At 59.0% G+C, this 22,638-nt stretch overlaps 1 protein-coding gene across 1 annotated transcript in view; it reads right to left on the reverse strand.

The window, feature by feature from the left end:
* Positions 1-227: 227 nt before the first annotated feature.
* Positions 228-22,638, reverse strand: part of ADAMTS2 (ADAM metallopeptidase with thrombospondin type 1 motif 2) — a 205,562-nt gene continuing 183,151 nt past the window's right edge. Inside the window, exons 14-22 of the mRNA XM_069468315.1 lie at positions 16,772-16,895; positions 15,611-15,691; positions 14,248-14,414; positions 13,130-13,289; positions 11,348-11,480; positions 10,285-10,492; positions 8,662-8,791; positions 8,254-8,343; positions 228-1,177 (exon numbers count right to left, since the gene is read on the reverse strand). Of these exons, the coding sequence (XP_069324416.1) occupies positions 720-1,177; positions 8,254-8,343; positions 8,662-8,791; positions 10,285-10,492; positions 11,348-11,480; positions 13,130-13,289; positions 14,248-14,414; positions 15,611-15,691; positions 16,772-16,895 (1,551 nt within the window). The 3' untranslated portion in view covers positions 228-719. The remainder of the gene's footprint in view (positions 1,178-8,253; positions 8,344-8,661; positions 8,792-10,284; positions 10,493-11,347; positions 11,481-13,129; positions 13,290-14,247; positions 14,415-15,610; positions 15,692-16,771; positions 16,896-22,638) is intronic.

A 22,638-nucleotide genomic window follows, 5' to 3' on the forward strand; every position in this document is an offset into this window, starting at 1 on the left:
GCTTTAGGCCAAGCCTGACACCAGAGGTGGCAGCCTGATGATCTAAAGCCTGACGGACTCCCAGACCCCCTGAAAACATTCGGAGTTGACCTTTGAAGATCGCATTTTTCGTGTGGAAATCTAGACTTCTGAAAAAGCGCACTACCCGGCAAGCCCAGGGCCGGTGAGAAGAGAGACAGAGTTCACAAGGCAGCAACGACCGGACATGACATTCAGGTTTAGACGGGTGTGGCTCTCAGGACGGTCACAGTCCCCAGCTGGCCACTGCCCTCATCCTCGTCACCTACCTGGCGGGTGAAGGCGTTTGAGTTCCTGACCTCCACTTCGTTGTGCTCATCTTGGCAACGGGTCAGTTGTCAAGTGCCTTGGCCTGGGGACTGGTGGGAAGTGTCCTGCATCACCACAAAGGACAGAAAGATTCCCAGCGACCACTCAGCAACCTGGGCCGGCTTGTTTCTCCCAGAGGCGTCCCTGTCCCTCCCCTCCCTGGCAGCGCGGAGCCTGTGTGCTCCTCTGCACTCCACACCCAGCACCACTGCAGCAGATGCACACGCTGGCCTGGTTGCCATGTCTGGATTTTTTATATCATTTCTCCTCTTTGTTTTCTCCCAGCCTTTTGGAATCAGGAATTTCGGCTTCATCTTCATGATGCAGGATGTGCTACCCATGGAATATCCGTATAAGCAGGGAAATGCTGTCGATGCCATCTTTCCGTTGCGTTAGAACTTCCCGAGCAGCTCCTTCTTCCGCATCTCATCAATGAGCTCTTGGATTCTTTGGTTTCTGGTCTTTTCATACGGGCTCGGTCGTCGAGGGATTAGGTTGGGTGGCTGGACTTCATCATCCAGGCCGTGGATTTTGTAGGGTACGTCTACAGCATTGGTTTCCGGGTGGTCCTCAGTGGCATTGGTACTGGAGGCATTGAGGGGAACCTCCGGGGGGCTGCCTGGCGAAGGCGGCTCCTCCACGAGCACAGTGGGGCCAGGCAGAGTGGGCATGAACACTTCGATGTCGTTGTGCTTCCCAGGCGGTGGCTCTATGCCGTCCCCCACGCGGGTGAGGTTGTCGTGCAGGTTGCAGGACTTGCAGCACAGCTTGTTGTAGCCTGGGATGGAGCAATAGCGAGACAAGACTTCCATCCTACAGAATATTGACTTGTCACCTTGGCAGTGGCTCTCTGAAAGAGAAAAGTGGGACAAGTAACCAAACGACAAGATAAGGGGGACTCTGTGTCCCCACGGGGGCAGCTTGCTGGAGAAGGCGAGACAGAGCCCCGAGGCAGCAGAGGCGAGTGAGCTGAGGCGGAAAGTCTGCGGTTCGGTCCCCTGGGCCCTGCCCCGCCGTGCTGACACCCAAGCTGTGAGGGGGCTCCCTCCTCCACGCACACCCAGCCGAGTCTGGATGCTTCCGTATCTCACGGGCTGAGACAGAAACAAGGCCGCTTTGTTCTTACGGGCGGATTCCAAGCTCATTTTAGAGAACGGGGTTTGGTCAGATCTTCACATTTGACATCCCAGCGTAACCCCAGTGAAACTCTGTGGCAGAGTTTGACTCTACAACGATCTATCTAAGTGTAACAAAATTAAACCTAAAAGCCAATTCCTGAAGCCCAATACAGCAAACTCCACCGCCGTGGCCAAGGCCGCACCACGCCCCACCACCCTGCGTCCCGCCCTGACCCGCACTGCCTGGATGATCTTCGTAGCCCCACATGCTACGGGGAAGTGGAAAATCACCGGAGCTTTCATGGGCTTCCTACGCTTGCCTCAGCTTACCCGAACGCCTCCCGTGCTGGCACAGCTCCCGCACCCAGTGGCCCTCCCGATCAGGCTGCCGCCCTGGCGGATCCTGCCCGGCACGTTTCCGTTCCCTTCCCACGCGAGAACGGCCACCACGGGCAGATTGCGGGGACCCTGCCCCGCTGCAGCGCCGCCTGCTCCCTGCCCGCCTGCCGCCCTGCCTGCCCTGGGCGCTGCCCCCGCCGGCTCTCCCGCCCCGCGCTCGCTTCCTTCACTCTGTCTTCCTGAGGTCACACCCTCCTTTCTCCCCCACCTCACTCTGCAACTTACAAGTTTAGATGACTTACAAAAAATCACTCAATAGCAAAGAATAAGTCGTATTACAGGGGTATGCGATCCACTATAAATTCTTGATCACTGCCTGCCCCGTCCGGTCTCTCCACTCCCCACAAAGATGGTTTCGGACCTGGCCCCCATCCCCCTGATGGGCCCTCCTTTTCCCTCGCTCTCCTTATTTGACCCCATCTCCTACTGAAAGGAAGGAAGGACAGAAGAGGGGAAGGGAGGAGGGAGGACAAAGGGTGGGCATTGGGTGGGAGCCGCACCTGCCAGTTATCCTGCGCACCAACGTGCGGCGCTGTGGACAGCTGAAGCCGCCCGGCCTGCTGAAACTTCCCGCAGCAACAGACGAGCAGCCCTCCTCCCCGCGAGGGCCAGCCCCTGACGTCATCCTCCCACTCGGCACCGCCGCTGCTCAAGCCTGGCGTTTCCCTGAGAGGCCGGTGACTCAGACCACTCGGCCCCAACTCCTGAAGCTTCAGACTCTTGCGTACAACTTGCTATGAGACACACACCCCTATGTCCCCACTGGGCACCAAAGGTCCCTGAGACCCAACGCGTCCAGCCCCAGCTCAGGGCCTCTGCTGGCACCACCTGCCTCAATGCATGGCCTTTCAGGCACACGGGCCAGACCGGGTGTCCTCACACCTCCTCCCCTCACGCCCAGCCCGTCATCTCCAAGTCCGTCTGAGTTTCCTCCTAGACACCCGCGGATGCGTCCACGTTCCTCTCTCTCTCTCTCCCACCTCCACCCCGGCAGAGCTGCCTCTTGGCCGTAACATGGTAAGAGCCTCCTTTCTGGCCCTGTCTCATCTAGCTATCCTGCTCCAGTCGGAATGCTGTTTTCTAACCGACAACATGACCATGTCACACACACCCCCATTTGAAGCCCCTGACCTGTCCCCTTCATCTCTCCAGCCTCCCCAGGTCTCAGACCCCTGCTTTCCACTGAGCTCCCTCTGGCCACAGGGCCTTTGCACATACTGCACTTGCCCTCTGCCTCCAGCTGCCACCCTCATCCTTTAGGCACAGCTGGAACACATCTTTCTCAGGTAGGCACCGCCCGACCTCCCTGAGGGGGCAAGATCCTGCCAGCACGTGGTCTCATGGTGCCATGTCTTCCCAGCAGGCAAGCTCACATATGAGGTGACTAGTTCCCAGACCTTTTCATTGTCCTGAAAGCTCCAAAGGGCAGAGCCGCAGGCTATATTTGAATGGCCCTCCAGTACCAGAGCCTAGCGCAGTTAACCAGAGGTAGAAATATGAAAAAGATAAATATGAATGACTGAGGAAGTCCAAAACAAGGAGATTATGGATCCTAAACAGCAAGGCTACAGGCAGGAAGAACATGCAGAGGTGTGCACCAGCAGAGGTGACTCAACTCTGGCTCTGAGCTCCCAAGTGGACAAAATAAGGAAGAAACGTGGCTGGCTGCAGAATCCACTATGCAAAGATAAAAACAATCCCCAGCCATTCAGGAAAAGCCCAGGTCTCCCTAACACTGAGACCAAGAAACGTGCTCACCACGTGGAGAGGGGAAGGTGGGGGGCCTCTTGCGGCGGGGGGGGGGGTCCAGAAATCAATTCAGAAGGTCCTGAGATGTGGCTTACAGGGCTTTCAAACTGCTAAAACACTTTCCTCAGATGGAACTCTTGTACAGATGCCCAGGATATGAAACAGGTAACGTCAGACTGTCCTGTTTGCGGTTGGGCTGAGGGGAACGTAGGGCCCCCACCTCTGGCAGCCAGAGTCTGAACACGTGAACCCCCCATCACAGCCCACAGGGAGACATGCAAGGCTCGTGGTAAGAGCCGGGGGCAGCCTCCCCCCCCAGGCTTTGACAAGGGAAGGAGCCGGGGCCTGATGGTGCTGGGGGAGGGCCACCCTGCCACACAGTGACACCTTTCCTGCTACCTGTGCCTCTCCCTCCACACAAATAACAAGATTGCTACTAAACAGTTAGCCTTTGTCTTCCCTGCCATGCTGGGATCCCTGAAGACCATCAGTCTAGCACAGGGCTCAGCCAACCGTGGCCCAGGGGCCAGGTCCATCCCTCCACCTGGTTTTGTAAATAAAGTTTTATTGGAACACCGCCATGCCCATGCATTTCTTATCTATGACTGCTTTCCCGCTACAACGGCAGAGCTGAGTGGTTGCCACAGAGACCACATGGGCCCCAACACCCAAAATATTTATTTACTACCTGGCCCTTTAAAGAAAATGTTGGCTGCACCCTGGTCAAGTGGATCAGAGCTTGACATAAAGGAAATGCTCAGTAAATGTCCCCTGAATAAACGGCAATGGTCCAGGGGTTGGCTCTCCTTCCACCTTGTCTGTGGTGGATTTCTGAGCCTGATTTCCTCTGAACAATGGGCTGCATTGCTCTCAGTTTTTAAAAATAAAAATAAGTCAATTAATGAATAAACAATTCAAAAAAAAAACACTGGCCAAGAGCTTGGCTGTGCTAATATCATCCTAGAAAAATTTCAAAATAATCACTACTAACTGCTCTTAAAAGTACACCAGTGGCCATGGAAGGTGGCCCACACCTGTGATCCCAGCACTGCGGGAGGCCCAGGTGGGAGGACAGCTTGAGGCTAGGAGCTCGAGACCAGTCTGGGCAACACAGTGAGACCCTGTCTCTATAAAAAATACAAAAATTAGCCAGGCATGGTGATGCGTGCCTACAGTCCCAGCTACCTGGAAGGCCGAGGCAAGAGAATTGCTTGAGTCCAGGAGTTCGAGGTTGCAGTGAGCTCTGATCAAGCCACTGCACTCCAGCCTGGGCAACAGAGTGAGACCATACCTCCAAAAGAAAAAAATAAGTACACCAGTGGTTGTGTATTTTTAAGTATTATCACTGACCTGAGAGATGAATGATGTGTCCTGAGGCATTGGCTGGTGACAGCTTTCCACCAAGATAAGAATTTTGGTTTCGTAATACTTGATCTACAGCCATTTCCAGCAGCAATTAACTAGCAAGACTTTGTCTTCCTGTGAATGACAATCAGCTGCCGAGAGTTAACACACTTTTCCAAAACTGAAGTCATTGTGTGCCCGTCCCACGATCTTGGCTATAGCCGAATACCACCTGTATTATTATTTGCTTAGTAGTTTCCTTTAAATTAACTCCTTTTTTAAACTTAATATTTATTGTAGAAGAAAATGTTATACTACCATTGTTCATGGAAAACTACCGCGGTAAACCAAGGTGGCCCTGAACATGAATACAAAGAAAAGTTTTAAGTCCTTTTGGTCAGTTTTAAAGTGAAACTTTCATGCATCAAACTCGCAGGAGACACTCCTCCTGCGACACCGACGGCTGGGGGAGCGTGAGCAGCTGTGAGAGGCTGAGGCTGGTCCCCCGGGGGACTGTCAAGCTGAGGCGGGGTGGCAGGGAGCCAGGAAGGGCACCTCGGCCACGCTCACGCACCGCCACCCTCGCCCATCCCGCTGCGGGAAACGCTGGGGTGGAGAATACTTCTTTCTCTTTTCTCAGTACAGCAGTCACCCATTTCGCCAGTCAGAAATTCAGGCGGCTGGTTAAAAAGTGAGTGACCCCCTCCTCCCCACATGCCCTCCATGGCACCGTGGGTGTCCCCTGGGCGTGCGGCCCCTGGGCTTTGGGCAGTCTGTCTTTAGCTCTCACGGGGGCCCCCTTAGGGGGCAGCTGCTCCTGACCCATCCCTGGGAGGCAGACTGAATGGAACGAAGGACTGGCAGACAATTTTCTTGGGGCTCCTTGTCTGTCTTGCGCTACGATTCCTTTTAATGACAGCCCTGGGCAGGCTGGCACCTGGGGCCTGGCCCTGTGCCCCAAGGCTGTGTCTGCGGTGCTGGGCCGCTCCACGCCGCTCTCTCTCATGGTCTCCCAAGCTTTCTTACTCCTCCCTGGCAGAAGACTCCTCAGTGCTCCATAAAACGGAGCAGTTAGCTTCCTGCCAGCAGGACACAGCACAGGCCCCAGCTCCTGAGGTCCCTGCTGAACCCTGACCCTCTGCCTGGTCATTGTCAGCAAGCTGAGTGAACACAGGCCCCGAGGCTCCCCAGGGTGGAGCTGGGGAGACACGGGCAGGCGCGGCTGAGCACACACGCACACGCCCGCATGTCGGCAGGCTGCCCTGGCAGCCACTGCGGCCCTCCCCTCCCGGACCCAGACTCTCCTGGGGCTGCCCAGCCCCCCGCCCCCCGGGCCACTTGGGCAGCTCTCCGTCCTCCAGCGAGTAGCCCAGGGCTGAGAACTGTGCCTGGAGTCGGGCAGGTGACTACTGACCCCGAGTTTCCACCCTACAGGCTCTGATCCCAAAGACGAGGAGAAACCCTCTTGGGGCTCCTCCCGCCCGAGACCACCATCTCCGAGGGGAGGACCCAGACACGTGCAGGCGCTCGTTTGGCACTCGCAGTCACAGTCAAGGTCCCCAGAGTGTCTGCACAGGCTGCGGTCATATTTGGAAAATGCCTGGGAAGGGACCTGAATACCTCCGTGGGGCAGTGAAGTCATCTGAATAAGAAACGGGGTGACCGCGACAGAGTGAACCCGCAGCTCTTCAGCCTCGTCAGCCAGGTGAGAGAAACGAGCCATCAGCTTGCCAAACCCAAGCAAAGCGCCCAGTTTCACGGAATTTTATTGAGTTTATTTGTGGGATGCATGACAGGAGGTCTTTCCATCATTAGTAAGAATAGAAGGTCATTTTCACAGTCACTTTGGCACACGCTAATGTTGTCTCATAAAAAAACCGGAAAAGCAACAACAATGGAACCTATATAATACGTCATTAAATACATACAAAACACTAATAAAATGTCCCTGATAAACCAAAGTGCATATAGACAGAGCACGATGCCCAGGACCGTACGGCACCTTCCCCAGGCGCGCGGCGCCCATACAGCCCCGGCAAAGTTGCAAGTTAACAGTCGTGAAGATCGGCACGCGTTACACACCGGTATTTACAGAACAGTGGTCAGAGCCGGGCGCCGGCGGGGACGCTAGGACGCGGGCCGATGGAGGGCGGCGTGCGCTACGCGGCCAGGGCAGCGGGCCGTCCCGGGTGTAAGGCCGGAGCCCCCGCGCGGCCCCACGCAACAGTCGGCGCCGGCTGGCCGCGCGGTCCCGCACGACTCCCTCCCGCGGGGACAGGCTGAGCGCGCCCAGGATGCGCGGGCGCTCAGCTGGGGGAGCGAGGCCGTGCGGTCGGAAACCTTGAACTTGGCAAAAGGTGGCTGGATCCACCGGCTCCCCCGACACCTTCACTGCCTCCTACCTGGACCACGGCCCCCCTCGGAAGCTGGCATTAGCAGCCAATTCTGTTACCTTTCAACTTTAAGGCATTTTCTACATAGTTTTTCTAAGCAAAAAAGCAATAAAAATTGAGGTAATTCTGTATTTTTCACACTGGTAGGTGAGGCACATCCGTATCACGCTCGCTCTCGCTCAACCCTATGGACGGGGGTCTTGTGCGCACGATGAGAAAGGCCATTGGGGCTAATGGACAGAGAATGGAAGCGCGGGGACTCCCAGGTCCCCCGCAGGGACACGACCCTTGCCTCCTTTTTTCATCCGGACCCCTGAGAGGACAGGGGACGGGCGGGGGCTGTGTGAGCTGGACGCAAAGGCCGGGTGGAAGCAGGCCACAGTTCCACGAGTCAGGACGCTCAGCAAAGGGTGGCATAGCAGCAGCAGCGGTGGTGGCAGCCGGAAACCCCTGGCACCGCGGGAAACCCGGGCTTGGGTCCCCCGCACGGCACAGCGACGCGAAACCGCACGCCCCAGAGACCCCTCCGGCCGCGCCCCGCGGTGGGCGGTGCGAAGGGGCAGCCAGTCCCCCCACTGCAGCCAGGTGGCAGGCGGCCCCGTGGCGAAGTGGTCACATTCGCACTGTGGCCTCTGACCCCTCCAGCACCACGACAGATCTTTGCCCCTTTACAAGCCGTCACCAACCAGGTCCCGGCCCTGACACAAGGGGCCAGAGCCCCAGGCCACGCCTCTGCCAGGCTGGCCCTGCCGGCGCGGGCTCCGGAGGTGCCGAGCACCGCGGCCGGGAGAGAACGGACGCAAGGCGCGCTCGGAGTCAGGGGAGCTTTCCATAGAAAGAGAGCAGGGGGGCCCACGGCAAGCTCCACAAGGCGCAGGGCATGCACTGGAGGGCAGAGGCAGAGTTATAAACGGGGCGGTTACTTGACGAGATCTTCTGGATGGGCGAGTCGGGGTCTGGGCGGGACAGCCACTGCACCACGTAGCTCTTCTTGGAGGGGTCGGAGACGTTTCCTAGAGGGAGGAGAGAGGGGGCTGTGGCAACGGCTGGGCCCCCGCCGGGTCAGAGCGTGTTGAGGTGGTTCTCCTCTAAGGGCTCCTGACAGCCCCTGGCTTGCCGAGTGGGCACAGGGCCACAGGGGCAGGGAGGGGCGCTCAGAGGTCAGGGTGCATGCGGACTTCCTCCGCTTCCCACTAGGGAAAGGCCCCAGCCCTGGCCCAGGGGGCTCTGCTTCTCCAAGGTCTCTGCGTCCAGCCACTTCTGGGGAAGAGCCAAACCCGCCCGAACCACGTCCCCAGCCCACGCCCCAGGGCAGGGAGCAGGGGGCTTACCGGGACACGGGCCAAGCCTGCAGATCCTCGCTGTCTCGGGCCGCTCCTCCTGGCAGATGCCGAAGCTGTCGTCTGCGGTGCGGCACAGCACCGGCCGCTCCTGCGTCCCATTGCCACAGGTCACCGAGCACTGCAGGGGGAGAGTCGCCAGGCGCCGTTCAGCCTCCCCGCCCCCCCCCCCATGTGAGCGCGCCGGGCGGCCACCGCCAGGGCACACGAAGGAGACTCACAGTGCCTGTCTCTCCGCATGGCTGAGTCAGCACCGTTCAGAGGCTGTGTGGGCCTGACATGCCCGGTCCCCAGGGAGAACCTCCCTTTTCCAGCAGCTGTGCCCTGTGGCCACCCGCAAAGCTCTGACCAAGTCCCGGAAGCTCCAACAGGCCCCAGCACGCCCAGACTCAAGGCTCTGCCACCAGTGCCCTCTCTGCCCCACCACACCAGCAGGGGGGGGCCAGAAGGAGCAGTGGTGCCCAGCCCGGCCCAAGGAAAACTCTCCAGTCCTTGTGGTGTGTTCGAGAAAGGGTTGACTGAGCAGACCTGGGTTGCTCAAACCCTGCATATTCCCAAGAAGGGCCTGTTTTTAGGACTGGCTCTTGGGAAGCTCCTGGGAACCCAGCCCATGGAAGGTTCTGTCCGCTAAGAGTGCGTTTGCATGCCTGAGGCCTCAGTCGTGCCCTAGCAGTTGGTCCAGGTAGTTCGTACCAACGATGTGGTTTATGGGGAACACCTGCTTCCCTCTGCCGTCCGAGGTCCGTCACATGGGCACTAAATACCTGTGTGGCCCCCAGTGGAAACCCCGGGTGCCCGGGCTCTGGTGGGCCTCCCTGGTTGGCAACACCTCACATGTATTGCCACACGTGAGCGCTGGGAGAATTAAGTGTGTCCCTTGTGACTCCACTGGGAGGGGACACCCAGGAGCATGTGCCTGGTTTCCTCCCGACTTCACGCCGTGTGCCCTTTCCCGTTGCTGATTCTACCGTGTCCTGTCAGTGTACTAAACTACAGCTGTGAGCACGGCAGCTTCTGAGCTCTGTGCGTCCTCCCAGGCGGCTGTTGAGCCTGAGGATGATCTCAGGGACCCCGGCATACCAGGCCTGTGGGCTGGCTGTCAGAGCTCATGTCAGCTGTGGCCTGGCCTTGGCTGGTGCTCGGCCCCTGTCCCTGAGCTGTCCCTCTGGCCTTTGAGCCCACTCTCCTTGAGCTCCAGGACGCGGCCCACCATGCAGTCCAGCAGGTTCTGGACTAAGCACACGTCTAAGCCCCACTGAACATCTCCCTCCCGTGAGCCGGCTGGCCTTCTAGACAGCCTCTCCAGCCTCTGAGATGAGACCAGACCTCCTCTCATATCCCAGAGTCCCGAACAGCCCACTGTGCCTTGGAGCCCAGGCTCCCGTTTCCTGGGATTCCAGACCCCCGGGGCACCCAGGGGCCTCCGCCTGTACAGTACAGACACACATTCCAGTGGGTTTCTCAGCAGAGCACTGACCCCATGGCACCCACTTGTGCCCTGAAACCCACGAGATGTGGCCCACGACAGGAATTGTGTCCAGGCCCACATGCCAAAGTGGAATGCCCTGGCCACCTAGGTACCTGGGGGCCAAGGGTACAGGGCCAGGCACTTACCTGGGACCAGGGCCCAGCCCGCCACTGACCGGGGCAGAGCTCACGGTTGCAGGCCCGGCGGCTCTCAGGCCGGGCGTCATTGCAGTGCTTGGTGTGCACGGAGCGGGTGGTGTTGTTGTGCATTGGCTGAACGCAGCGCACGGAGCGCACTTGCATGCCCGTCCGCCCACAGCTCTGACTGCACGGCTCCCATTCGCCCGTGACCCACCTGCCAGGGCAGAGCGGCACATGGTTAGGCCCCTGTAGCCCCCGGAGAGCCAGCCCAGCTGAACTCCAGCACCACTCCCTGCAGCCCAGGTGGACAGCGAGAACAGAGAGAAGGCAGCCTCCTCTGCTCCCCGGCCCACATTCTCCCGTTCTTACAAAGCTGCCAGCCGTGCAGGGTTGCACAGGGGGGGAAACTAAGGCTCAGTTGGCCCAGGTCCTACTGATGATGAATCCCATGCATGTCCCCCACAGGGAGACCCCTGGTGGAGCCAGTGGCTGTGGAGGACACAAGCCTGAGGAGCGTTGCCTGCCTTCTGTCCCTTCTCAGGCCCCTGACCCTGCCATCTGTCCTGACCTGCTGACGTCACGAATCCTTCTGGGCAGAGCTCGAGAGCAGTGTGGACTCTCAGCACCCTGTCCTGCACGGTCTCCGTCTGCCTAGTTACCAACCATCTTCCCCTCACAGGGCCCTGCAAAAGGAACCTGGGCCCAGAAGTGCAGCTGGCCAAGCCCCAGGCCTGACACCAAAGCCCTGCTTAGGAGACATCTACCACAGGACTGGGGGCCAGCCCTGGGCCCTCTAAGCTCAGTTTCCCCATCTGGGCATCAATATTTGTTGTCATTTCTAAGATGTACACCACTGTTTCAGGTTAGGAGGTCCAAACCTGGGGTGCACCTTCCAACCCGCAGCATCTTAGACTCCAGGGAACATGGTGGGAGAGACCCTGTTCCATGCCTTGGGCAACGCCATGCCCAGAGCTGCTCAGAGGTTCAGATCCCACACCTCCCTCTATGGGAACCCCTGCTGGCCTCTAGCCTCTCTCCGTCTAGTGGGACCCCAGCCAGGGGCACTCACACAGGCTGGGAGCACTCCTGTGGGTTGCATGCCCGGCGGATGGCTTTGGGCTTTGCAAGGGCGGCGCAGAAGCCTCGGTGCACCATCTTGTGGTCCAGCCTCCGGCGGCAACCATACTTGGTGAACTGGGACCCTAAAGACAGAGAGCTGGAGGGGGCTCTATGGGGCAGTACAGCCCCCAAGGGGGCACGGAGGGGTGGGCTCCAGCAGCAGTCCCAGCTGAGTTCTCCTCCGCACCCTTGAGATGATGTGGAGGGTGGGGCAGGGCTGCAAGCCCAGCGGGGGTGCTGGGAGCTCTGGGAGGGCGCCAGACGGCGCAGAGAGAGGCCACCTTCTCCCCACCAGTCCCCTCCCTGGATTCTCCCACGGTCCCGTCCCTGGATCCTGGCCAGAGCGGAGGCCGTATCTCCTCTCCATCGTGACTCAGTGTGCGCGGGGGGCCTGGCACAAGCCGGGCGTTGGACCAGCACTGGGTGCACGGCCCACACGTCCCCCTCCACCACACCCTTGGTGTGGCAGTTCTCAACTGGGGCAGTTTTCTCCAGCAGGGTGGTGTCACAACTGGGGGAGGGGTGCTGCTCCACCCCTGCAGCGCACAGGGCAGCCCCCAGCGGAACGGCAGAGCCTGAGAGGAAAATGGTGGCGAAGCCCCAGCCTGGGGGGCAAGACAAAAGGACGAGAAAAAGCCGGCCAGCCCGGGCGTCGGGGGACGTCCCAGGAAGCAGAGGAGGGAGGGGTGCTGATGTAGTGGGGAGGCCTGTGCGGTGGTGGCAGGCAAGCTCAAGGCCAGCGCGGCCAGGGCCTAGGGGGCCGCGGGCAGGGTGCCAGGGCTCCAGGAGACGTCAGCAAGCTCCATGGACCACGGAGGCATGAGGGGAATTTTGTCTCTTAATCCCAAGAGCAGAGGGAGCAGCAGAGAAGACTCTGACTCCAGGAATGGACACGGTCTGACGTGTTCCTTTACGAGGTCACTCTGGGGGCAAGACTGGACACACCAGTGGGGAGGAAGGTGCCAGGACCAGGGGGTGACCGGGACGGTGGGAATGGCAGGCGGGTCTGAGAGACACGCAGGAGTGAGAATCAGCAGGACGTGCTGATGAAGTCCCGGCGGGACGTGGAGGCACAGCGAAGGGTGGGGACACCATCTGCCTGGGGGGCCTGGAAGAGGACCCTTCCAGGAGCCTGGACCAGGCCGTGGCCCCCTCCCTTGGTAAGCTGCTTGTGGGGCCTGGCCTGCAATCCCAGGGAGGTCTGTCCTGGCCACCGGCCTCCTATCTCGTCCAGCCGCCAGGAGCAGTGAGGACGTTGGACAGATGGGCCCCTCTGCGCACAGCCCTGCCCCCAGCACTGCCCAAGCTTGCCTGTGGCCGGTCCTGCCGATGCCATGGTGGGTCCACCCACAGGCCAAGGTCCTGCCAGGCGGGCTGTGCCAGCATGGTCTCATGCCCCTTTGGCCTGATGCCCCAGCACCCACCCCTCTTGCCCACCCGCTAGGCAGAGGTCCCAGGCAAAGGTCCCTGCCGAGGCGCCCCAGCCCCCAGGGCCAGTCTTCCCACCTTGGGCCCACGCCCAGGCTCACTCGGGCGTCAGGCCCGGCAGTCAGGAGGGCACCGTCCACTCGGGAAGCCCCGCGCCCGGAAGACCCATCCCGCTCAGCCAGACCTCCGCAGCGCTGCGGTCCAGCTCCACGCTCTGCTCACGCTGGGCCTGCCTGGGGTGCTCCCACCGCCTCACGGCCACCCCCATGCCACTCAGGGCCCCAACTCTGAGAGACCCCCTCACCTCCGCCGCAGGGCTTGGAGCAGGGAGACCACTTCTTCAGGGCCCACTCGTAGACCACAGAGTCATCTTCGAGGACATTGTTGTCATCGACATTGAGCGAGTCCTCATGGATCATGTATTTGTACGTCAGTGAGATCCGGGCATCTCCTTCCGGGACAACCTGTGCCCCCCCAGGACGGCCGTGAATGTGTCTGTCCCGCTCTCCTCCCTCCCTCTGCGGCCGGTGCAGGGGCCAGCCCGGGCGCACTCACTCCCGGCGCTCACGGCGGGCTGCTCCGCCAGAGCTGCTGGGGCACCACGGGGCACGGGGCTAGGTCCCCGCAAGCCTCTGGTCACAGCTTTGTCAACTGATCCGTGTATAACCTTGTTTTATGTGAGATTCTGTTTAAAGACATTTTGTTTAATATATATTTTTGATTCATGTCCCATGAAACAAGCAGGCTGGCACAGGGCGGACACAGAGCGCACCTGGCCGTCATCACACCTGTTCACAGGTGCGCCCACGTGTGAAGCGCAGGGCTGGCTGACTGGACCCGCCCCTAGCGTGCTCGCTAGGGCACCAGAGGCTTACCTGTGTGTTTACATTCTGACAAATAAAATATGTCGTTTATGCAATTAAAATTAAATTTTCAGAAGTGATTTGAGAATCCAGCCCCCTTAGTAATCCCCACAGCCAGGAGCAGCCTGTGGCCCTGGACCCAGGAGATCTGAGGTCCAGTCCTACTTAGAGGCATGTCCAGTGTGACCCGGGGTTGGTGGTCTGGCTTCCTGGGCCCTGACTACCCCCCCAAGGGTGTGGCAGGGTTTCAGTGTGACAGCGCACGTGAATGAGCGTGGTGGATGGTGGCTGCAAATGTCATTCAGACAGGGACACCAGAGCCCTAGAGGGGAGAGTATGTTCAAGGTCACCCGTGGGTCACACAGGGCCCAGAGCCCCGAATCATGGGCCCATGTCCCCTCCTGGCTGTGACACAGCGTTGGAGACCTTGGGTGCAAGGGCAGGCCAAGGAGGCTGTGCAGAGCGCAGCCTGGAGCGTGCAGGGGCGCAGGGCTCCAGGCTCCCCAGCCCCGCCCCAGGGCAGCAAGGAGGCGGTGGGCTCGGCCTGGCCTCGGCTCACCAGGACGGTGATGGTGCCATGGAGGGGGCCCATGGTCTGCAGCGTCTCCCGGCCGTCCTCGTCCCTGTACTCCCACTCCACGCCCATGGCGATGAAAGATTTAGAAGTGGCATCCAGGTCATTCTCCTCGTTTAAGATGAACTTGCCTGTCTCCAGGTTCTTGACAGCTGAGAATGGCAAGGGGAAGTCTTTGGCCGCAGTCACCCCAGGACAGGGCCCAGGCCGGCGGGGGCAGGCCCGCAGGGCATGCTGGTGTGGTTGGTGGGGAGTTGTGGGCGGCAGAGCCCCTCGTCTCCCCAGCCGCCCTCTGCCAGCGTGTCTGTGCCGCTGACATCCAAATCGCTCTGGGAGCCCACTTGCCCTCTGAGGCCCTGCCGGGACTAGATCACCCCCACGCGCACCGTTTGCCACCCTAGTGCCCTTCCTGGATCTGCCCCCAGGCCCTGGAGGCAGGGCCTCCTCGGAAGCAGCTTGGCAGCTGCCCAGGCCCCTCCCGCTGTCTCTTTAGGGCACTCAGTGGGAGCTGGTGGCCATCAGGCAGCATGGAAGGAGGGGTCCCCCCCCCCCCCGGCACAGGCATCTGCTGGACACGAGGGGTAAGCCCATGTCCCCAGACAGCAGGGTCTCTCCACCCCCTCGGTGACTGTGGCCTGGCTGAGGCCCAGCGGCTCCACAGCCCCCACTCCACGAAGAGGCCTGGCCTGACCGGAGGCCCTCAGGCCCCTGGGCCTCTGCCGGCCATCCAGGAGCAAGAACCTGGCTGGTCAGGGGGCCCACACTTCCGGCGGTGTGGAAGGTGGCTGCTGGGGGCTTCTGGGTGACTCTGGGGCGCCACAGACAGGGCACGAGTGAGAAGGTCCCCTCTAATTCTGTCCACGTCGTGGAGAAGCCTCTGTTGGCGCTGGTGGGCCCGACTCCTCCCTGACACTCGCCCCTCCGCAGAGTGGGCCTCCGTCCCAGAGACCTCGGCAGGAAACAGCTTTGCGACAGAGGTGTCTTTTTGTTGGGAATTAATTTTTATGTTTACCTTCTACCTAACGTACCGGATTTGCATTAAGGTAGCAACACAAAGATTCCTCTTAAAATAAGGGAGAGAGGAAAATGAGTATTACAAGAGCGGCGTTTGCCACTTGCCGCCGTGGGCGCTGGGCCGCAGCACCCAGGACCCCTGACCCAGTCCAGCCCCGGGGCCTCTCCGCAGGGAGAAAACCCCCGGCAAGGCCCCAGGCCAAGGGACAGGTTGGGGGGGGCGCCCCAGCTCAGGTTCCAGCCGCACAGCCCAGGCCTCTTGGCCCCTGGCCCTCTGCCCAGCCCCAAGGAGCCAGGTCTCAAGGACACCGAGTCGTCCAGCTCTGAGACTCACCCAGATGGTGGCTGGTGGCGTCCACCTCCTGGATGAGCAGGTGTCTGGCTCCCGCGGGGATCTCAAACATCTTGATGTGACCTTTGTTTGGATGTGGGAAGACAGTGTGGAAGAGAAGGGAAGAGGCCTCTCGACGCCGGACAGCGCGGAGGGACCTCGCCTGTGAAGGCGGTGCCCCCGCGGGCGCTCCCCAGGCCCGGGCTTTCTTGGGCTCTGACCGCCCACCCGAGGAGAGGCCGCCAGGAGGGCCGCTGCGTCCGGGCCGGGGCACAGCCCAGGCTGGCGCTGCTTCCTGTCCTGGCCCTGTGTCCACATCGCATCCTAGATGCTCCCTCGGCCTCCTCCACCGGGAACCCGCCCAGGTGGAACCCTGGCCCTCAGTCACCTCAGCACCAAGCTAAGATGCCACGTCTGGGAGGGGCTGTCAGCAAGCTGCGTGGCCTCTCTGACCTCTGCCACCTGCAAACTAAAGACACCGCATTCCCGTGGGGCTGCGGCGAGGCCCCGCTGAGCACCTGACCTAAGGGACTTCTGAGACCAGCCCCGCTCATTTGCTCCTAAAGGGCCAATTAAATGGCTTCTCCCCACTTCAGAGGCAGGACGGCCAGGCCCACAGAGGTGCCGCTGGCTGCCACAGGCCTACCCAGAGGGCCGAGGGCCAGGAAGGGCACTGCTCTGGAACGAGGCTCTCCCAGAGGGCCGTTTCCCCAGAGCCCACCTTGGCCGGGGACCCCATGGTCCCCAGCCCCATCCGGCAGCCCTGCAGGGACGGACCTACTGTGCGCCCAGGCTGCAGGCTGCACTGACCAGTCCAGCAAAGCCCTGCTGACAGCCAGCTGGGGCAGGAGGAGAGAACCGGGGACAGACAGGCCAGCTGGGTGTCACTGGAGGGCTGGGGGGCTCCTGATCTCCAATAAAGACTCCAAAGGCCCAACGTGGGCACCCTTATAACCTGGCATTCTCTGCCCTGACCCCTGTGACCCGGGCCCCCATTCTCCTCTGCCCTGACGTAGGGTTCCCCCTCTGCCTCACCCTCCCTGATCCCCCCACCCCCCACGAGAACAGTCATGAACCGAGACAGAGCTGCAAGGATGAGCCGGGCCCAGCCCAGCCCGGGCGTAGGAGCTGCAGACGCTCGGACCCGGGCGAGGGCTCACTCACCGTGCTTCTTGGGCGAGCGCGTGAACGTGCCCTTGACCACTTTGCAGTGACTGTTGTCCCCTCCGCACACGCCACACTTGTCCTCCTGCTTGCTGGAGCCGATCACCCCGTCACAGCCCACCTTCTGCAGGGGGAGGGGGCCATGAGCACTGGAGACACCCCCTCTTCACTGGGGCCCTAGCCTGCCCACGACCTGTGTCCCCAGGGCTCCTGGCACCCATCCCCTCCGCAGCCCGCAGTCCCGCGCAGGGGAAGGGGACCAGGCTCTGGAGCAAGACAGGCCCTGCGTGCCACGGCGAACCAGCTGTGCTCGCTGTGCCTCAGTCCCCACAGCCGGAACGTGTGAGCCGCAGAGCCCAGGTAGGGCCACATGCCCGAGACGGCTCTGGCTCGGTGCAGCTGGCCTCTGGGCATATGTCGCGGCCTGGCCTCGGCCCCTCCACGTTGCCCTCTCTCCCAGGTCATCCACACAGCACAGCCCCATCAGTGGCCCCTCCAGGGCTCCCGCCCAGAGCCAGGCCTGGATGCCCCAAGCTTCGCTCTGCACCAAGGCCGCAGTGTCCTCTGTAGTCTGCCTTGAGGGTGTCTGGGCAGGAAGTGGCAAGAGCTAGCCCCTCAACGCTGCCACCCCAGTAGCTAACACCATTCTGCACCGCGTGGGGCGTCCCCTTGCTCCCGGCTACCTGGTAGAGGCGGGAACATATTCGGGTTCTGCCACAGTTTCAATGCCTGCACCAAAACTCACGTTGAAGTTTTATTGCCATCGTAACAATAGTAAAAGTCAGGGCCTCTAAGAGGTGGTCAGGTCTCGAGGGCTCTGCCCCCACGAATGGCCTGATGCTGTTGCCCACCGAGTGGCGCCTGATAAAAGGACCGAGTTCAGCCAGATCCCCCCTCTGTCTCTGACACTCTGCCTTCCGCCTCCCACCACAGAATGACCCCTGGTGGGTCACAGAGCTTTGCCTGTGCTGTGCTGTCGGACTTCCCACCACCCAGAACCGAGAGTTAAACACGTCTCTTTTCTTTAGAAATTCCCCAGCCTGGTATTCTGTTATAGCTGCAGAAAATGGACTAAGACAGGTTCTTTTAGTCCCTGCAGCCCTGGCAGCTCCCCATTCCTGGAGCCACAGAAGCTCCATGGGGAGCAGCCCTGCATGTCAATGACCTTGGGCATTCTGCCCAAGGCCACTTCCACATAGATGCCCAGACCAACCTTTCTTGGAACTAAACAGGGAAGACAGCCTCTCCTCTGAGCTGGTCTGCTCTCCTTGGCTGTCCCAGAGTGCATGACAGCATCACAGGTTTCCCTCTTTGCCTTGGCTGCCAGGAAGCACAGCGCCAATTCTCCTTTAAAGACCCTCCTACCACCACCACTGGAGAGACTCACTTCCTTTCCTTTTGCTCTTTGATTTCTGACTTTTGTCTTGCAAGGACCTTTGAGGGCAGGGGCTCTAGACCATGGAGAGCTACAGAATAGCAGTTCATGCATCATTTGTGAATGTGTAGATAGGAAGAAGTTCATGATCTTTGAACTTTTATTGATCTATATTTTATCAAAGCTTTTTTGTTGTTGTTGTTTTAAGACAGAGTCTCACTCTGTTGCCCAGGCTGCAACCTCAGATTCCTGGGCTCAAGCGATCCTCCTGCCTCAGCCTCCCGAGTAGCTGGGACTGCAGGTGCCACCACCACATCTGGCTAATTTTTCCATTTTTTGAAGCAACAAGGACTCGCTCTTGCTCAGGCTGGATAGTAAGCTTTTTGACTGACTCGTTTTTGGAAGTAAGTAGGGTGGAAAACAATCAGACAAACATGCTCCTATTTGTTTTAATGGTTCCTGAGAAAACAGTTTTACCAAAGGGAAGCGACATGACATACTGAGACCAAGAAAGCACTCGACTTGTGAGGCACAGAAGCCCAGGCTGAAAGCACAGAGCTGCCACCCCTGGCTACGCAACCCTAGAGGGCGTGTCCCTCAGACCGCCAAGGTTTGCTTCCGTATCTGGCCCCTGCTGAGGGCTTGCGAAGGTGAGGGGAGATGACCCTGGTGACACATCTGTGGTTCCTGGCAGAGCGTGTCCTGGCGAGGGATGGAGACGATGCTGAGGACGAGAAGGGGAGGGAGGGAAGGGGACGGGGGAGGGGGGAGAACCTCCTTTTCAGGCCAGGACGGCGTACTCCCCCCGGAGAGGGTTTGCCTCTAACACGAGGGGAATTACAGTAGTGTTCAGGTCTCCGGTAGTTTCTCTGCCTGCAGAGTAACCAGGAGTGAACATTCTCAGCAGCCCCAGAGGCAGGGGGACCGGAACACGTGCACGGGCAGCAGCGGCGCTGGCAGGTCCCCGTGACAGCGCGAGCGGGGAGCCCCCGCCGCAGAGAGCACAGCTCTGACTCAGGAGTACTCGCGGGCTCACGTCTCTTGCTAAAAAGGCTTGGAGCCCGTTTACAACCGAAGACACTAACTGGTGCTGGAAAAGGGGCAGGACATCGGGACAAAGCAAAAAATGTAGCCACATGCTACATTTGAAAATAGAAAGTCCTGAGTGTCATAGAGGTAGAGCAAAAGGAAACAGACTGAATCTTGGGCCTGGCAGACCCTGAGAGATGTTAAAGTGGCCTCTCACCATTTTCCCTCAATTCTAAGACACATTTGTTTTCATCTTTTATTGTTTCTGAAATCAGCACGAGCCTCATCAGTCGACAGGACCTTGCCCGCCCGCAGCAGGAGCGGCTGGACACCGCGGCTTGGGTTTCTGTCTGGGCACCGGCTGGGTCGTGGCAGGGCTGTGCCCGGCCCTGGCTGGGACAGCATCTGCCTGACCTCGGGAGACACTGCCCATGTTCTAACCGAGCAGAAAAGGCCAGCGAGGGCCGGTCCTTCCCCTGCCCTGAAATCTTGCCTTAGACCCAAACAGGGCCAATGGGGCCACTGAGCGCTCAGGCCACCGAGTGGCTCTGCATGACCATGATGGCTACCGGCCACCGTCAGAGGCCAGAGGAGGCTGATGGCTTGGATTCCGCGTCGGGTGCCAGTCGAGGTGAAGATGCTGTAGTGGCCGGGAGGCTGTGGCCTGCGGAGGGGCGTCACTAAGGAGGTGCCAATGAGGGCTGCTTTCCTGCTGCTTCCAGCCGGTCACACGGTCCTGTCTGTGTATCAGGGTCAGGAAATGTGCCAGTTTACTTCAGTCTCTCCCTTTTTACAGTTTTTAGATGACATATCTGATGGCACGTTATTACCTCCTCAAGGTACTGCATGGTGCCCTTTATTAAATCAGAGTGGCCCTGCTGGCCTCCTTTAATGCCTAATTCTCTCAATTCCCTGTCCTGTGTGTGTGTGTGTGTGTGTACTTGTGTGTGTGTACTTGTGTGTGTGTACTTGTGTGTGCACGTGTACTTATGTGTGCATGTGTATACATGTGTGTATATGTGTGTACTTGTGCGTGCGTGTGTGCATGTGTACATGTGTGTACTTGTGTGTATATGTGTGTACTTGTGTGTGTATGTGTACTTGTGTGTGCATGTGTGTACGTGTGTGTACTTGTGTGTGCGTGTGTGTACGTGTGTACTTGTGTGTGCATGTGTGTACGTGTGTGTACTTGTGTGTGCGTGTGTGTACTTGTGTGTGTACTTGTGTGTGTACGTGTGTGTGCGTGTGTACGTGTGTGTACTTGTGTGTGCGTGTGTGCATGTGTGTACTTGTGTGTGCATGTGTGCGTGTGTGTACGTGTGTACTTGTGTGTACTTGTGCGTGCATGTGTGCGTGTGTGCGTGTGTGTACATGTGCACACGCATGTTTCTCTGATCTCTTGCACATCTTTGCCGCCATCTGACTTGTGACGTCCTGAGTCACTATGTTTTGTTATTCTCTAATTGACGGCATCCACTAGGATGTTATTTTTTTACCCAATATTAGATTCTTTTAAAAGAAGAGTCTCACAATCATGTGTATCATTCAGATCGATATGTTTAATCTTGTTACTGCCCATTTCCTCCGTGTGTTTAACCTTTCCCTTTTGTCCCCAGGGTTCTCTGTCTTTTGCAACATGACCATACGTACGCATCGTCATTTGCTGCACAATTACCTCTCGGTCAGCAATGGACCAAATATGCAACAGTGGTCCCATACGATTATAATGCCATATTTTACTGCGTCTTTTCTATGTTTAGATGCGTTTAGATACATGAACACTTATTGTGCTACAATTGCCATGTTGAGTACGTCACGTGCTGGCTGGCTGCGACAGGCCACCCGGCAAAGCAAGCCCCGGTGTGCGGTAGGCTGCTCCATTTAGGTGTCTGCAAGTGCACTCTATGATGTTGGCACGATGACAAAATCGCCTAAGGACACATTTCTCAGAACATATACCTGTCACAAAGTGACACATGACTGTATGTAAATACATATGTTTTCTAATTATGCAAAACCTAGCAACCTGCTTTTCTCCACTGAGATCACCATTAATGACATAGTCAACCCGTTCTTCTTTAACGATCACGTTAGGAGTGAAGTTCCAGCCACGCTCATGGCCACAGGGAGTCAGTGCTCTGGGCCGCTGGATTTGCAACCACACTCACAGCCGTATCTACAGATACTTCCACTATAAATGTTTCCCATGTTTACTGCCTGCATTACAGTTTTATTTTTTTAAATTTCTGTATCTGGTGATATTTTGACATCTTAAAAGTCTTCCTGGCCAGGGAGAGACTGCCCCTCCCCTGCTGAGTCTAGCCAGCGCTGGGAGACACGCAGGCGGGCTCGGGGCGCACCCTCCACACGCAGGCCAGCCAGTCCCCAGGCTGGAGCCCAACACCCCCTTTATCCAACTCCGACACACCAAGCCAGTACCTCCTGCGCCCTAGAGCATCCCAGGGCCAGGTGCCAGACAACTGGAAACCACCCCTAAAGCGCAGAGCCCTCCGGAGTGACTCCAACTGGCCCAACCTGAGCTCCTCACTCTGCGTGCCTGGCCCGTCCCGAGGGGCCCCAGTGAAGGCCCTGGCCAGGCTCTGCCCCTGCTCCTGCCTCCTGCATGGCGTGCTGGGCCCTTCTCTTGGGCAATGTAAGTAATAAATTCCGCTTTTGGTGGCACTGGCCTCACTCAGTCACCTCTGTAAGTTACAATCCCACGGGCACGGAGCAGATGCTGCCTGCGATAGTTTTGAGCATTTGGTCTCACTGTCTCTGAGCCAGATGCAAGGCCTGGCCTTCCTGCTGGGCTCAAGCTGACAGCCTCCCCCAGCCCGGCCACCTACGGCCACCTATGGCCGACTGAAGTCCTGTGGGCAGAGAGTGGCCCACGCCCCCTCCTGGGGGTGCCTGCAGCACCGACAGGCTCTGCCACAGGCATCCTGAGGGGGCTGCCATTCTCGGGAGGGTAAGATGAGAGTCGGTCCCATCTACACAACCCTAGCAGAGGCTTCCGGTAGTTTCCAGGGGAGGCTGGCAGAGCCAAGTCTGTGCTCATGTTACTATTGCATGCTGAGGTGGCCCATGGATGTTTCTTGTGGTGGCCTAAGATAGAAGCCAAGGACATAATAGTAAAGGAAAACAGGACAGGGCATTTCTACAAAGTGCCAAACCAATGAGACCCAGTGATCCCAGAGTAAACTTCCCAGTGTCCTGCGGAGTGCAAGTGTGGGGCTGCTTCACAGGGTCCTCGAGGAGCCTGTGCATCGGAATCACCGTGGAGCCTGTCAAAGGTCATGCTCCCAGGCCACTGCCTCGATCTATGGAATCAGGACGTCGGAGGAGAAGCCCCCAGCTTCCCGGCTGAATCCCAGGCACACTGGCGCCCGAGAACCCCCGGCACGGGGAAGGCATAACGGACCCTTGCTCGGGGCCTGCCCTCTCTGGTCCCGGGGCTGTTTCG

Source organism: Eulemur rufifrons, chromosome 5 (assembly GCF_041146395.1).
Source record: "Eulemur rufifrons isolate Redbay chromosome 5, OSU_ERuf_1, whole genome shotgun sequence".
Taxonomy (NCBI): Eukaryota; Metazoa; Chordata; class Mammalia; order Primates; family Lemuridae; genus Eulemur; species Eulemur rufifrons.